The 17,686-nt window shown below is 44.7% G+C and overlaps 1 protein-coding gene across 1 annotated transcript in view; it reads right to left on the bottom strand.

Moving 5' to 3' along the window:
- PITPNC1 (phosphatidylinositol transfer protein cytoplasmic 1) overlaps nt 1-17,686 on the bottom strand; it is a 207,499-nt gene that overhangs the window by 6,523 nt on the left and 183,290 nt on the right. The window contains exon 8 of the mRNA XM_070740337.1: nt 15,523-15,586. Within this exon, the coding sequence (XP_070596438.1) occupies nt 15,523-15,586 (64 nt within the window). The remainder of the gene's footprint in view (nt 1-15,522; nt 15,587-17,686) is intronic.

Here is a 17,686-nt window from a genome sequence, read left to right as displayed (position 1 = left end):
GGGGGGAACTACTGACCCCCTCAGAGTGGGTCCACAACTTGGGCGTCCTCCTCGATCTACAGCTAACATTAGAGAACCATCTTTCAGCTGTGGCGAGGGGGGCGTTTGCCCAGGTTCGCCTGGTGCACTAGTTGCGGCCCTACCTGGACCGGGAGTCACTGCTCACTGTCACTCATGCCCTCATCACCTCAAGGTTCGACTACTCTAATGCTCTCTACATGGGGCTACCTTTGAAGAGTTTTCAGAAACTTCAGATCGTGCAGAATGCAGCTGCGAGAGCAATCATGGGCTTTCCCAGATATGCCCATGTCACACCAACACTCCGCAGTCTGCATTGGTTGCCGATCAGTTTCCGGTCACAATTCAGCCTAAGTATACATCTGAAAAAAGCCAACACACATTTCATTCCTATGAAAAGGAATTCAAGTGAAGGCAACAAATGAACAGTGCCCCCCTGTAAGTTAATATTGATTGAAAAATATATATAGTGGACTTAAAAAACAAACAAACAACCATGAATTGTTGGAATTCAGTTGTTAGATGTAGCACGCCTGAAATAACTGCACTGTCTAATTATGTCTATAACATAAGTTCAATATAACCAGATCAGATTCTTTACCTAACTGAAGGATCCTGGATTTTTATTCAGATACCTGAAATATTACATCTCGAATAATTCCACCAGAGGGCAGAGTTACTTTATTGTAATGTGTGATTCCTTCAAACATTTACTGTATTACAAATTTCATAGAGTAAAAATCTCCTTAGTTTATTTTCATTCTAACAGTTCAAATTTCAAGATGGGTTCAACAAAAGGTCATTTGAGGTTTCTGCACTTCAAGCCAGGTTAATGGTTTGAATATTGGGAAAGAGTTTCTTTAATCATGAGAAATTCCAGCTTCCTTTGAGTTTCTATGGAAATGCTATGGAAGGTAACTAAGAGAAGTTCAAACACAAGTAACAAACAAATGACTTAAGAGCTGTTTAAAACCATACGCTTGGGGGAGGGAGGAGGGAATCTAATTAGTAAAGTTTTAAATTACCGTATTTTTTGGACTATAAGATGCACCAGTGTATAAGATGCGCCATGATTTCAAAGAGTGAAGTAAGAAAAAAAGGTTTTGTTTTGGGTTTGTTTGGGAGACCTACAGAGAGGTCCTCCTGGGGACTGGGGGAAGGCAAAAAGGCCTTTGAGGAAAATGGCCCATTTTTAGCCCTTTTTTTTGGTTGCAAAAATTGCGGTGTTTTTGCCTTTCCCCAGCCCCCAGGAGCTCTCTTTACAGGTTTTCCAGACACTCTGCTCACCCTGTTTTTGCAGAAACAGGCCCATTTTTCACAAAAATGGTGCGCAGGGGCAGGGCTTCGGGAGGCAAAAAATGATTGAATTCAGTGTATAAGATGCACTGACATTTCCACCCTCTTGGGGGGGGGGAGGTGCGATTTATACTCCCCAAAATATGGTACCACTCATCCCTTCTGGGAGATGAACAGTCCAAAGACTTAAAAAAAGAGCTGTTGGTACTGATATTGGAGAAGCATGGAAACAGAAACCTACCATAGGACTGGCTTTATGATTTCTTGATATTTACAGGCATCCTTCAACTTACGAACACAAATGAGCCCAAATTTTCTGTTGCTAAGGGAGACCTTTGCTAAGTGAATGTAGCCTCATTTTATGATCTTCCTTGCCATAGTTACGTGAATCTACTACAGTTGTTAATAAAATGGTGGCCAAGGGAACCTGGTTTCCATATTGCTTGTCAAAAGGTCACAAAGGGTTAACAATACAACCAGAGTAAATATGAATCTGTTTGCAAGCGTCTGAATTTTGATCGCGTTATCCCAGAGATCCTGCAATGTGTGAAAAGAACCGTTGTACCTACCTGAACGGTCTTCTCAGTGCACTGGAAGGAGAGTCCAACATGGGTATTACTCCAATCCTATTGGTAGAGACTGAGTTAAAATTTACATATTAATTAAGCACCGCCCCCTCTGCTCTCCCCATGAGCCAGTTTTAAAAACGAAGAACCATAGTAAGAGGATAACCAAGTTTTATTGTAACAACCAAACTGACTAACTGCCCACTCCGGCGTCCCTGCACCCATAGCTGTACCGGGTGGGTTTGGACTCTCCTTCCAGTGCACTGAGAAGACCGTTCAGGTAGGTACAACGGTTCTTCTCCATTGCATCTGGAAGGAGAGTCCAACATGGGATATACCAGAGATTTACGGCCCATGGGAGGGAGAAGGTCTTGTCAGGGACGTTGGAGAAACACAAACACGTTGTAAAACACGTCTCCCAAAAGCCGCCTCTGCTGAGGCGAAGGAGTCCAACTTATACTGTCGTATGAAAGTCGATGGTGCTGACCATGTTGCAGCCCTGCAGATGTCATCTATGGACGCCTGGGTAGCCCAGGCCGCTGAAGTCGCCGCACTCCTCGTTGAGTGCGCAGTCACTCCTGTTGGCACCGGATGGTTACGAGCCCTGTATGCCTCCGCAATACAGTCCCTGATCCAACGACTAATGGAAACCGATGAAACTCCAAGTCCCTCTTTGTCTGATGCAAATGAAACGAACAGCTTTTCCGTCTTTCGAAAGGTTTCTGTGCGTCTAATGTAAATCTTGACTGCACGGCGTACATCGATTTTGTGCCACCTCAATTCCGACGGGTGGCTGCCATGGGTGCAAAAATCTGGCAGAATCAATTCTTGTTTCCTATGAAACTCTGAGTTCACCTTCGGTACAAAGGAAGGGTCCAGCCTCAGCACCACCCGGTCTGGATAAAAGATACAAAGGTCAGGGCGTACCGACAAGGCAGCTAGCTCTGACACTCTCCGGGCGGAGGTAATAGCCACTAGAAAGGCTGTCTTAATTGACAGTAGTCGTAAAGGTATAGACCTCAAGGGTTCAAATGGTGGTTTTGTTAAGGCCCTGAGCACCAACGGAAGGTCCCATGATAGAAACCTCCGAACCGGTGGAGAGTGTTGATTTGATGCTCCCCGTAGAAAATCCTTCACCCAGGGATGGTAAGCCAAGGAACGGACTCCCTCCACTCGTATCATGGTTGCAAGGGCCGCCACATGTCGCTTTAGCGTGTTGGGCGCTAGCCCTTTGTCAAGACCAGTTTGTAAGAACTCCAGAACTGTGATGACCGAAGCCTGTACAGCATTGATGCTTTGTCTGTTGCAACAACTGCAAAAGGCCGCCCATGTCGTCTGGTAAATCCGGGAAGTAGATGGACGCCTCGCAGCTTGCATAGTGTCTATGACCTTCTCTGGTATCTTCAATCCCCGTAGCCTGACCCGTTCAAGTGCCAAACGGTCAGTTGGAGCCACTGGGGATCTGGGTGATGAAGTTCCTCCTGACTGAGGGATATCAAGTGGTCCGGAATTCTCCAAGGTGTCGACACCGACAGTGCCATCAAGTCGGAGAACCACGGTCATCGGGGCCAGTGTGGAGCCACTAGTAACAACTCCGCTTTCTCCCGCAGGAGTTTCTCCACTACTCGTGGTATAAGGTTTGTTGGTGGAAATGCATAGAGTAGGCCCGGCGGCCAGGGCGTTCGAAGGGCGTTGACCTCCTCCGCCCCTGGCTGTGGGAACCGCGTGTAGAATCTTGGAAGCTGGGTGTTCTGTGAGCTGGCGAAAAGATCCACCAGCGGAAGGCCAAACCGTCTCGTTGCCTGATGAAAGAGTGCCGGGTCCAGCCTCCACTCTGACTGATCCAAGGTGGACCGGCTCAGCCAGTCCGCTTGTGTATTGCTGATCCCCGCGATGTGTTCCGCTGTTAGGGACCTCAGATGCTGTTCGGCCCAGCGGAATAGTGCCTTTGTCTCCTCCATGAGACGCTGCGACCTTGTACCCCCTTGGTGGTTCAAGTGGGCTCTGGTCGCCACATTGTCCGTGAGCACCAACACGTGCTGCTGATGAACCAGAGGTGCAAATGTCTGTAGCGCTAAGAACACCGCTCTTAGTTCCAGAAAGTTTATGTTGACCGAAGTGAGGTCCTCCTCCGTCCACAGGCCCTGAGCCATGTGAGCTCCAATGTGGGCGCCCCATCCGGTAAGACTGGCATCGGTGGTCAGGATGACTTGATCCCTTATCTGGAAGGGAGAGCCTCTGCTGATTGCGGCGGATGTCCACCATTTCAAGGATTCCCTGACCCTCTGGGGCAAGTATACCTGTCTGTGACAATGGCTCACCTTGGACCTTTGAGCCGGAAGCAGGAACCATTGCAGTGTTCTGATATGGAACCTGGCCCAGGGGACAATGCCAATGGCTGACACTAATGTTCCCAGTATCTTTGATAGCAGTGACAGTGGAACTGGTCCCCGCTGAATACTGGAGATCAAGTGTCTGATGTTGTCTTGCCTCTCTTGTGAGAGTGACACCGTGCCCTCCTGAGTGTCTATAATCGCTCCTAGATGTAGAAGTCTGGTAGTAGGTAACAGTTGGCTTTTTTCCACATTGACTGTGAAGCCATGGAGTTCCAGCATATGTATTGTCTCGTTGAGATCTTTCTCTGCTGCTAGCTTGGACCTGGACAAAATGATTATATCGTCCAGGTAGGCCATGAGTCTGATGGATCTTGCTCTTAAGCTGGCAGTCAATACGTCCAAGAGTTTCGTAAACGTTCTTGGGGCCGATGACAGGCCGAACGGCATGGCTCTGTATTGGTAATGTCTTCCGTCGGTATAAAATTGGAGAAACCTGCGATGTTCCGGATGAATGGGAACATGCAAGTATGCCTCCTTGAGGTCTATGGATGTTAAAATGTCCTGTGTCCGGATGGAGGCGAGAATGGTCTGCAGCGAGTGCATCCTGAACCTCCTGTACCTTATGAAGAGGTTCAGTTGCTTCAGGTTGAGGATCAACCTGCAACCTCCTGATGCCTTGGGAACGATGAAAATCATAGAATAGAACCCTTTTCTTTCCTCCTGCTGCGGAACTAGTTCTATAGCTTGGATGTCTAGCAGGTGCGTAATTTCCCTGCGCAATTGTAGTCTCTTTTGAAAGTCCTTTATTACTGGGCAGCGTATAAAACGGCTGGGAGGTGGTAGAAAAAATTCTAGCCTGAGTCCCTGTGTAACTGTGGCCAGAGCCCATCTGTCGGAGGAAGTCGCCTGCCAGACCTCGCCGAAGCTTTGCAGTTTTCCCCCTATAGGCTGATGGCCGTCGAAGTCATCTCGTGCGCTTAAACCCTCTCTGGGAATTGCCACGAAATGGCCGTCTGGACTGCTGATAGCCCCTCGGCCTGTCCTGAAAGGAGCTTCGGTCGCTCCTATAGGGCTGATGATTGTACTGCCCCTGGGAAAAGGGGCGTTGATTCTGATTGGGTCCCGTAGCAGAGTCCCAGCGAAAGGACTGACCCCTTGAATAAGGTGTGAACCTCCTGTCTGGTCGTCGGTTAGCTCTAGGAAGGACCTTCCTCTTGTCCTTGTCCTCCACTAGGACCTTTTCCAACAAGTCCCCGAAGAGTGTGGAGCCCTGGAAGGGACCGGAGGCCAGGCGCCACTTAGACTTAAGATCTGCCTGCCAGTTTCTCAACCACAGGAGGCGGCGTGACGATAGTGTGGTTGCCATGCTTCGTGCGGAAAATTTGGCCGCGTGTAGGGTGGCGTCCGCTGAAAATTCCGTCGCCGCCAATAACTTACTTAAGTCCTGACGGAGGCGACCATCCTCAGGCCCCAGGCGAGATTGCATCTCCTTGATCCACATTAGTGATGCTCGATTGATGAACGAGGCAGATGCCGCCGACCTGAACCCCCAGCCAGACATCTGGTGCGCTTTACGCAGCAATGTCTCTGCTTTCCTCTCCTCCGGTCTCAGGCATTCCCCGGTTTCGGAGGGAACCAATGCGCTGGAAACAAGCGTGACTACCGGTTGGTCGATTGGGGGGAATTAGAGCAACTTTTCCACCTCCTCGTCGAAGGTATAGAATCGCCTCTCAAGGTTGGAAGGCCCTTGTGCGGCTGCCGGTTGTTGCCAAGGTCTCTTTAAGCCCTTCACGAAAATGCCTGAAGCAGGAAAATGGTCGGACTCGGGTTGAGGCTCCTCGAGCAGTGAGGCCGAAGTCTGCTCCGGTTCAGCGGTCTCTGCTGTCTTAGCTGAGCCAGGAAGGTTCATTACCTGCTTGGCTTTGTATAGCAGGGTTCTGAAGAGTGCCGGTTTAAACAGACCTACTGTGGGTGTCTGTTCCGGGGCTGCCTCGTCCTCGGAAAGGCCATACTCCGGTTCACTGTCCTCAAACTGATCCTGCTCTTCTAACAGGGACCCCAAACCCGAGGGGGGCGGTGCCGACCATGAACCTGTCGCTTGTTGTCTTCCATACTGGTGAGCCCCAGGAGCCATGCCCTGTGAGTATGCGTTGACAATAAAGTCCTGCAAGTCTGGGGGCAAATTCTGCCACGCCCCAGGCTGGGATCGCAGGCCCGCTGCTGTAGGGGTGAACGTGGCTGCTGGCCCCTGGGAGCTTCTTCCCGCATGTCCTGCAGATTCAGGCCTAGCCCAGGATGTGCTGGGCGAGGGCATGGCTTGGGGCAGGGGCAGGAACTGCCTGTCTGGTGACCAGTCTCCCTCTGCTGCAGCCCCTGTAGGCCCAAAGGTCATTAGGGGTGACCTGGGTTCAGATGATTGTCTCTGAGCTGGGGGGAGCCCCGCTGGGGAAGATTGTAATGCAGCTTCCAGCTTTTTTTCTAGCGCTTTGATGCGCTTCTCAGCCTCCTTAATGGAGGAAGAAGAGGCAGATGAATGTGATTTAGCCTTCTCCTTGGGCTTCCCCTTTGTCTTATCCTTAGAGGGGGCAGGAGAACTTGGAAGCTCTTTGGCTTGGTGCTCCTCCATTGTACTCACAAATAGTTGGTCACAATCACAGGCTTTGCTGCTTCTGACCTCCGGTGGCTTAGATTCTCGCCAACCTCGTCAGTATTGCCCCGAAAAATGGCGCCCGCGGCCTCCCTGGACCTGCGCCTGCGCACTAGGGCTTCCCAGCCCGTTCGCGCTCAGTTTTGCCGCCCAGCCAGCTGTTTGGCGCTCAAAGACGCCTCGCCGTTCCGGCCGCTCCCAACATGGCGGCGCCCAGTCTCCACGGCTCGCCGGGCTGATTACAGGTCCCGCTCTTGCTGGGGGCTGTTTCGCCGCTTCCAGGCTCTCCGGGGGGTTCCCGACCTCCCTGCTGCAATTCACGCCGCGTCGCGGCGGTTTCGGCGGCTGCGGCTTCGGCGGCGGCTTCCTCAATGCTCGCCGGGCTGACTTCTCCGTCAGCTGTGAGGCGCTCGTCTCCCGCTGCGCGCGAGTCGCCCTCAAGCCTCCCAGTGGGGGGGGCGGACCCCCCCACCTTCGGCTGACAGCCCCGGTATGGCCTCGGAGGCCAGGGACCCCCAGGCTGGGTGCTCCTCTATGGGGTGTTCCCACTGGGGGAAGGCAAGACCCCTAAGGAGAGTCGTTGGGGGTGGTGCCCGCTGAGGGCAGAGACCCCGGACCGTCTGATCCTCTTCAAGCTTCACATCTGAAAGACAAGAGAAAAAAGGATTAAAACGGTACAAACAAACAGTTTATTTTTACACATTTCCTAGATATTTTAATCTAGCCCAAAAACTCAGCATGTCTCTACTCTGTGACTGAGTTTTTAAAACTGGCTCATGGGGAGAGCAGAGGGGGCGGTGCTTAATTAATATGTAAATTTTAACTCAGTCTCTACCAATAGGATTGGAGTAATACCCATGTTGGACTCTCCTTCCAGATGCAATGGAGAAAGGGTCATAAGCAGTTGTGGGCAGCAGGCAGGACAGGGTTTAACGCACCAGCGGAAATGAAGATGAGTGTGCAGCGGCGGTCACTTCCTGGATTACTGGTCTTGGCTAGGCTCTCCTTTTTTCCCTGCTGCTGCTGCTGTGTCTGCGCTCCTTGCTTTTTTCCTCTTCCTTCCTGGCCTCAGACGAGCTCTCTCCTGCCTGGCTCCCCTCCAGCCTCACACGGCCACCTCCTACCGGAGATGTAAGCAGAAGGCGTGGGTGGAAGCAGCGCTGGCAGCATTTATGCTTCTGGCAGCACCCGTTCGCCTAGCTACCCAGCCTGAGGTGGGAGGGCAACCCAGGAAGGAGAGCGCAGGAAACGCGAAGCAAATTGTCACCCCAGCGAACGACACTGGTAAGGTTGTAAGTTAAGGACTTAACAGTTCACTTGAACGATGATCGTTCAAGCCACTCCCACCTGGTCACATGGCCGGCAAGCCACGCCTACCCAGTGACATGACCATTAAGCCACACCCACAAAATAAGCCACACCCACAGTGTGGCAGTAAAATTTTTGGCTGCCCATTACTGGTCATAAGCCAATGTTTTTTCCAATGCCACTGTAACTTTGAGCAGCCACTAAATGAACTGCTGTAGGTTGAGGACTACCTGTATTTAATCTTATCGGACAAGGTAAAGCTCTCATTCGACATATTCAAAAGGAAATTGGACTGCCACCTGGCTTGGATGGTGTAGGGTTTCCTGCTTGAGCAGGGGATTGGACCTGATGACCTGTAAGGTCACTTTCTAATAATTAATAAAGAAACAAACAAACAAATAAGTAAATCTGAATTTATTTATTCCAGGAAAACAAGATTCAGACATATGGATCTATTGCATAAATAAATGTGGAAATAATTATAAAAGCTCTCCAGGGCCCCCCTGTTTATTGAACGTTTATGCCAAAACAAATGTTGAGATTTCTTGCCCATGTTCCCCATGCCCACTCTATGTCAAGGGCTAACAAGGGAGGAGATATGAGTTCCATTTTTTCTACTTTTGGTAACAGCCTAATTTAGGATTATTTACTTTTGACCATGTGAGGTGTTTAATACAGATAGTCCTCAACTGACATTTCAGTTAGTGACCACTCAAAGTTACAACAGCACTGAAAAAAGTGACTTACGGCCGTTTTTCACAATTACAACCTTTGTAACATCCCCATGACGCTGTGATCAAAATTCAGATGCTTGGCAATGGGTTCATACTTATGACCGTTACTGCCTCCCAAGATTTTGCAATGTTTGGACAAGCTAAGTCAATGGGAAAGCCTGAGTCACTTAACAACCCAGTTCCTAATTTATCAGCTGCAGTGATCGTAAAATTGGGCAAAACTCACTTAACCAATGTCGCACTTAATAACAGAAATTTTGGGCTCAATTGTGGTCATAAGTTGAGGGAGCAGAAGGTACACTCTTATTTGTTGTTGTTTTTGCAAGAATTCCTGTCGTCATTACACAATTTATTTTTTGCTATACTATTTTTGCTATTATTCCAGTATCCAATTAAGTGATATCCTCTACCAGGAGTTAAACTTATTAGATTTCCAAAAACTAAACAGAACTAAACCTGATAGGTTTTTGGATGAGGGAGTATAAGAAAAACCAGGAAACGATAATGGAGGGTTTAAAAAATATTGTGAAGAAGGCAATGGCAAAATGCTTCTGTATTGTTGCCAAGAATCTTATCTATGAAGTCATCTAGAGCTGAGTTTGACTGAAGGAGAGTTTACTTTTCCCAAATTAATTCCTTTTTCCTTGGAGGTAAAAGTGCCCCTTTCATTCCCTTCTCCTTTTTGATTACTCCTCCTTGAATAATTTTAATAGAATGAGAAAGTGATAATGCCTACTTGCATAAAATACCAAGCTGATTTGTACATAACAAAACATTATGTATTATTACTTAATTATTTTCCATCATGGTATGAAGATGGTACACAGACTTCCATTGTGTCTGCGTATTATATACCAACAAACTGGACCCTGATAGCTTGTTAAATAAACCAAAGTTTAAAGAACTCCTAGCTCAGGAATCTGAACTGGGATATTATCAATTTCTGAAGAAAACTGTAGCATTGGGATATTAATTGCCTGAATCTGATCTAATAGATCACAGCTAGTGACTGGAAGGATTGTTCCATCAATAGGCAGAGCAAACAGAGACAAAACTGCCACATGGTACATTCAGTTAAGCCTAACCTGACAATTTCATTTACCTTGGAGATAACTCACTGCAGCTAAAGATGTGTATGGACATGCAGTGCATCATCCCTTGGGTTTATTTTTGAGTCATAATTCAAGGATAGATGCAATCAGCAACTCAAATGCCATTCACTTTGTCATGTCTATTTTTTTTAAAGCTTAGCAGAACGTTCGTTCAAAAATGAGCACCGGTTTCTTGCTTTATTTCAAAACACATACACCTTAAAGGACCTTAATTTCTTTTTTAAAATCCCATTGTTAAAAAGACGATGGGAGACTCTTTCGGCAAAGGAGAAAATAAATGTTCTGAAGGGCATCACAGGAAAACGAGATATTGGTGACTCTGTCCGGCTGGCTCAGAAAGTTCTGAGAATTCAATTTCAAGCAACAATTGTACATGGAAATGCATTTATATCTATCTATCTATCTATCTATCTATCTATCTATCTATCTATCTATCTATCTATTTATCTATCTATCTATTTATCTATCTATCTACTGTATGTATGTATGTATCCATCCATCCTTCCATCCTTCCATCCATCCATCCATCCATCCTATCCATTCTTCCTTCCTTCCTTCCATCCATCCATCCATCCATCCATCCTATCCATCCATCCATCCATCCATCCTATCCATCCATCCTATCCATCCATCCATCCTTCCATCCATCCATCCATCCATCCATCCATCCATCCATCCATCCATCCTATCCATCCATCCTATGCATCCTATGCATCCTATGCATCCTATGCATCCATCCATCCATCCATCCATCCTATCCATCCATCCATCCATCCATCCATCCATCCATCCATCCATCTATCTCAGGCTTCTACTCTGAGTCAACCCATCAAAATATATAAGCTTGCAAAACCCTTTTCAACCTTATGTTGATCCTTCCAGAACTTGATGGAGAAAATGTCATACAAGAGGCAGACAAGGGCAGTGGACAGGCCTACTCCCATAGCAATCTCCTGAAGCTCAGCATGTCGGTTCCTTGATTGCATTAGGAGATGGTGGGCAATATTTTTAAAGACACTACATACACTTTCTTTGGCATGGCTCTCTATTTCATCCACAGGAGATGAATGTTGGTTGCACACTTTAATGTTCGTTTTTTCATGCATATTTTTCTCAAACTCTCGAACATCCCCGAAAGTCATATCTGAAAAAAGTTCAAGACGATGGGACCTTCCATTAATTCAAGCTCAGTTTTTAATCAAAGGAAGAATTCTAGGGAGTGGGGGGGGGGGGGAATTCCTTCCTAGCAAAAGCTACAAAGCAGGAAGCCAATTCGGGCATCAGTAGGCAAACAGCTAGATAAACCAGCCAAGGAAGTTAAGTTATAAGAAGGATTGGTTAAAAGGAATCACACAGTGTAGGGTTTTGGAAAGTGGTTATTTCTGTGAAATGAGCTACGCAAGAAAAGTGCAGGGTGCAGGCTTTGCCAAAGGCAGACATCTTCTAAAATAAATTTAGAAGATTTCCTGGTGGAAAAAAGAGGAAGGGTTAAAGAACAGCTGAAAAATCTACTTACCTTGTCAGGAACTTGCGCAACACAATTATAGAGTACTACCCTAAATGACATTATGCTCCCTATCAATATATGAAATTGTTTTCACACTACCTGGCTTAGACTCTAAGGCAGTGTTTCCCAACCTTGGCAACTTGAAGCTATTTGGACTTCAACTCCCAGAATTCCCCAGCTAGCGAATGCTGGCTGGGGAATTCTGGGAGTTGAAGTCCAAATAGCTTCAAGTTGCCAAGGTTGGGAAACACTGCTCTAAGGGATATTGAAGAATGTAAATTGGGGATGTCAAACTCCCGGCCCATGAGCCAGATACGTCACATGCTGGTCACACCCAGACCTGGTTTAGTAAAGGGGGAACAAGTCCTTATATGTCATGTGCTGCCACCGTGACGATTTGAGTTTGACACCCTTGATGTAGATTAATAGCAGAGTACTGGCGAGTAATAGATTATTTGCAAATTTAAAATGCTTTGAAAGTCAAGCTACCATCAGTATCTCTTCATTTCTTTATCGTAAAGCTATCTAGTAGAATTATACACAGTCTAGGTCTCTCACAATAGTGATAACACGAATATGTGGGGAATATTATAAATACCTACAAGAGTATGTGCATATTGAATTTTGTTTGGCACCTATATTGCAGTAGATGCCATTAAATTATATTCTTTTAGCAGTTTTCCTGTTTCAGCACATTCTAGTAATTCAACTCTCCTAATGCATGCCATTAATACTTATATGATTCACACATCACGTTTTCTATTTTTTTCCCTCACTTAAAATTAAGGAGCATTAAAAGGCACTCATCAAATAAGCTTATAAGCAATGGGGCCAGCATGATCAGAAGCATTTCTGCCAAGCAGTATTCATGCTCTTCATTAGCAACTTTGAAGTTAATGCAAGAAGGCTGTCTTACGGCAAAGCTAACGGTGTATTAGTCAACAATCTTACGCATGTCTACAGGATAGTAAGTCACACTAAAACAATGGCAACAAGTCTTTATAAACAAGGACTGAGGATTAGTCTGCAATTAGAAGATGAAGCCCTTGCATCAACAAAATATGCATTTTAAAATAAATTAGATCCTGAACAGTTCTATATTAGTCCAGATAATTCATTTGATACCTCTAAGAAATGTTGGTCAAAGTTGTAAAATATTCTAATTCTATACATTCGTCTACTGTTATTCAACAATAACAATCCAAATACAGAGTTGACAGGAAAATGAAGGTGCTCATGAGTCTCATATATTTACAGTAATTATTTGGGACCTGCCAAAATGTTATTAGAACCATCATTGCAGTTATAAGAAATGGGTGTGTGTGTGTTACTTTTCTTAGAAGTTAAAACAAAAGACAATTTGGGGCTTTTGCAACAAGACATTTATATCAATTGATAAAACAGTGGAAAGCTATTCTCCTGAGACAAACAAATTCCAGTGATATTTCCTTTTAAAGATTTATCCTTTTATACCTAAATGAAATTTTAATTTTTGAAAAGTGGTTCAGAGTCTGGATAATAAAGGCTGGCTGGGAAGTTCAATTATAAATCTAAATGAGTCCTAGTATTGATTACAGTGCATTTAATGGAATAAAATGTCAACTTTCCTGATGACCAGACTCATTTTACTCTCCTTTCCCTATTCCATGTTTTCTAATTTAGACAAATAGGGACTTGATTGATCAATTTCAAATATTTATTAAAGTGAATAACTTTTTCGTTTTATTAAAGAAAAAATACTTATCTAATATAAAATAATATTAATTATATTGAAGTTTACAATTTAATCATTATGCTAATTTTTATGGTTGATAGCTTTTTTACAATATAAGTTTAAAACTTAATTATTTAATCGGTTTATTGCATTCATACCAATGTATATTTTGTATTTGTCATCCACTGCAACAAATCAGTAGCTTTAAATTGGATCTGTTAAATGAGTTTTTCAACCCATTTCATAATCCTCAATTTTTCTGATCCGTGAAGCCCTTATTTAGCACTGAAGTGAACATTATGAACCAGGACGGAAACAATACAGAATTATAGTCTGGAGACTGGAAGAAAGCCATAAACTTAAATGTGTGCCTGCATCAATTTGAGAAGTAGAAACGTCTGCAGAATTGTTGCTTGGCAAATATTACTTGATCTGTTGTGTAGATGTTTGGGTGGTTCAGGGTGGGGAATCTGTGGTGGGTTGGGCATTTTTTGGGAGGGGACTGTTATATGTGCTTGGACTGGTCTCTGGGCGTCATGTGACTTATCCCTAACACATTTATTTCTGTTTCTTTATCTCTATTCGCCTGGTGCACCAGTTGCGGCCCTATCTGGACCAGGACTCACTGCTCATAGTCACTCATGCCCTCATCACCTCGAGGCTCGACTACTGTAATGCTCTCTACATGGGGCTACCTTTGAAAAGTCTTCGGAAACTTCAGATCATGCAGAATGCAGCTGCAAGAGCAATCATGGGCTTCCCAAGGTATGCCCATGTCACACCAACACTCCGCAGTCTGCATTGGTTGCCGATCAGTTTCCGGTCACAATTCAAAGTATTGTTTATGACCTATAAAGCCCTTCATGGCACTGGACCAGAATATCTCCAGGACCGCCTTCTGCCGCACGAATCCCAGCGACCGGTTAGGTCCCACAGAGTTGGCCTTCTCCGGGTCCCATCGACTAAACAATGTCATTTGGCGGGACCCAGGAGAAGAGCCTTTCCTGTGGCGGCCCTGACCCTCTGGAACCAGCTCCCCCCAGATATCAGAGTTGCCCCCACCCTCCTTGTCTTTTGCAAGCTCCTTAAAATCCATCTCTGTCGTCAGGCATGGGAGAATTGAAAAAAATTTTCTCCCTTCCCCCTAGGCTTTTAGAATTTACACATGGTATGCTTGTTGGTATGATTGGTCTCTTAAATTGGGGTTTTTTAGATTACTTTTTAATATTAGATTTGTTACATTGTTTTTTATTGTTGTTAGCCGCCCCGAGTCTTCGGAGAGGGGCAGCATACAAATCTAAATAAACTAAACTAAACTAAACTAAACTATTTCTCCTTTATTGTAAGCCTGTGATGGCAAACCTATGGCATGCCCAAAGTAGCATGCGAAGCCATGCTGCCTGGCACGTGCAGCCTTCCTGTTTGTCTTCCAGGTTTCTGGCAATCAGCTGTCCTTCGCATGCATGGCTATGCTGAAAATTGCTGCATGCGTGAGCGCCAGCCAGCTGATTGATTGATTGAACCCTAAAGTTCGGCTTTTCCAGAGTACGATCCCTTCAGGTACATGGTAGTGCCAAAAACCAGCATGAATATGCATCCCGGCCACCTGATTGTCAGGCACACATACATGCTAGAACCCAGAAGTTCGGCTTTTCCAAAATGTGGTCCCAACAAGCATGCTCACTGGCCACATTTCAGTGGGACCTTTTTGGCACTCGGTGGCAAAAAGTTTCACCGTCCCTGCTCTACGCACTTAAGATCACCCATATTATGTGTCCCTTCATTTCATCCCCACAAAAATTCCCTAGTCTTAGGTAGATTTGTTGAGAGACTGATTGGCTGCAACTTGTCTATGTGTTAAGTTTCCATGATTGGGGATAGACTTGAAACTATTCCCAGGGCAACATCTTAACCATTACATCATGGTTCTGGTGATGAAATTCAAACTATGCTTTTAATACCTATCACAATTTGATACTTGGTACTTGTCTTTAAAACAGGTATGTTAGATTTGGACCAGATAGGTTTAGAATTCAATTTAGAGTTACAAATACTAAAGTATACATTTGATAAAATTATGAAATCATCATTGCAGCAGGATTGTAGCCAGAGCTGCAAACAAGTATAAACATTCTAAAATCCTGAAGGACAGAACACGCTCTCCTCCATGTTAACTATTTTAATAAAAACAACTAGAATAAAAATAAGCAGGTCACTCAGTACATGTCTGGAATAGTTCTCGGGCTTCTAAATAGTTCTCTTAAAAAAAAACCACATGACTTACCATACCACTCATCCACCCACGCAAATGCTTGTCGGTGACCAATTAGCAATATGTCTTTGACCACCTAGGAGAATTAAGAAAGATTATAAGATTGAGAGGAGGAGAGCAAGAAACAGTAGTTTGTGGTAGAGGTAAAAAAACCCCCATGGAATATCAGGATCACCCAAAGGATGGTTTTCAGAGACTTTCAGGAATGGTTACCAAATTTCTAATGAAACAAAACCATGAAATCCAGGGCTGGAAAGTAGAGTAATGCTTTTCAATACTGTATACTTAAGTTGGAACAGGAGGTTTCTTTTGAGTGTATATTGTGTTGCTTGACTGTCCCAAAGTGGTTTTTACCCCAGAATTTGTTTGTTGCACTGCTTCTGGGAATTTTCTCCTTCATAGCCATGTGACTCTAGCTTCCCAGCAGTTGCTCACATTGTTTACAGGATGTAAGTAAGGCGGATAAGTTTGGCCTTTCCGGTCTCCTTTGATGCCCCCCCCCCAAAAACTCTTAAATCTTCTGACAAATATTTTATCCTGCCTGTAAGGTACAATCCTGGGAAGGAACAATAGCAGCAATAGCAGCTCTGCTTGAATGAGGGCAGCAAGGTGAAAACATTCCTTTCCTGAAGATTGTAGGCAGTCTAAGAGAATTCTCACAACTAGAACCAAGACAAGCTCTTTGAAGCATGGATCCCACTTTTTCAACTATTTCTTTTTTTCTTTTTCCATCTTCAAGAGCCACAGAGGACCAGGTGGTAACCATCAGAGGACAGCACCTGATTTTATCCTTTGCATTGTGTAGGTTTTGAGGAATGCTGTATAATTGGCACTTTCAAGCTGTCAGAGGCTTAAGAGTCCTACTCCATTGGTTTTGTCGGGCGGGGGAACAATTATATCTCTGCTATTCAAGTGTTTGAAGTTAGGAAGGTGTCAAAATGATATGGGGATCCATAGGGACAGAAACCTGATTTCACCTCATCTGGTGACGATCCCCTTGATTTTCCTGACCTCTTACTGAAAAATATCTTTTCTGCAAGCCTTGGATAATTCTCCCATCTTCTTACGATGAAATTAGTGGGTGATTTTGTGGGTAGAAATAAACACCCCTTAACAGATATTTTTATTTATTTATTTATTTGTTTGTTTGTTTGTTTGTTTGTTTGTTTGTTTGTATGCCGCCCCTCTCCGTAGACTCGGGGCGGCTCACAACATATAATAGAACAATTCACAACAAATCTAATAAATTTTAAAAAAACATTAGTTATACTATTAGCTTACTTTCCCATCTTTCACATAGTGGTGAATGATAATTCTTTTGGTTTAACATTTTTATTGAGTTCTAAGATAAAATAAGATACAAAATACAAAAGTAAATAGGAGAATGATGGGGAGGAAGAGAGGAAGAGAAGTGAGGAAGGTAGGGATAAAAAACCCAACAGCAAGTAGTAGTAAAATGAGCAAGGTTTGTGCAGTAAGAAGTGCATGTTATCTTTAAGTAGCTAGGTGGAAAAACATGTTTCTGCTTTGAACAATTGAGCAGAACAGAACTGGGGTCATGGCAGCAGGCAACCTTTGAGGGATGGCTCATAAATTAACAACATGTATTGCATTCTTGTCTACTGGATCTTAAGACATAAAACAGTATATACAACAGAGGTGGGTTCCTACCAGTTCCAACCAGTTCGATTGAACCAGTGGTAAACCGGTGGTGATGTCACAGAACCGTTTTTTTCAGTGCCAGCTGAAGCTGCTGCTTTCTTTCTTTCTTTCTTTCTTTCTTTCTTTCTTTCTTTCTTTCTTTCTTTCTTTCTTTCCTTTCTTTCTTTCCTTCCTTCCTTCCTTCCTTCCTTCCTTCCTTCCTTCCTTCCTTCTTTCCTTTTTCCCCTATTTTTTGCTGGGTTTTTGGCAGGTTTTTGGCATTTTTCGGCCACCATCATTTTTGGGCTGGTTTTTGGTACTGTGCGTGTGTACATCTGAAGTGCACCTGCGTGGTATAGCCACATGGTACACAATGTTTGCGCAGCCACGCAGCGCAAGAGAAAGCAAAACGGATGTAAGGTAAGTTAGAACCCACACATGATATACAAGAGGTTCTCGACTTACAACAATTTGCTTAGTGACAATTTAAAGTTACAATGGCACTTATGACTGTCGCAGCTTCTCATGGTCACAT

Source organism: Erythrolamprus reginae, chromosome 2, assembly GCF_031021105.1.
Source record: "Erythrolamprus reginae isolate rEryReg1 chromosome 2, rEryReg1.hap1, whole genome shotgun sequence".
Classification (NCBI taxonomy): Eukaryota; Metazoa; Chordata; class Lepidosauria; order Squamata; family Dipsadidae; genus Erythrolamprus; species Erythrolamprus reginae.
This window is presented reverse-complemented; position numbering and strand designations above follow the sequence as displayed.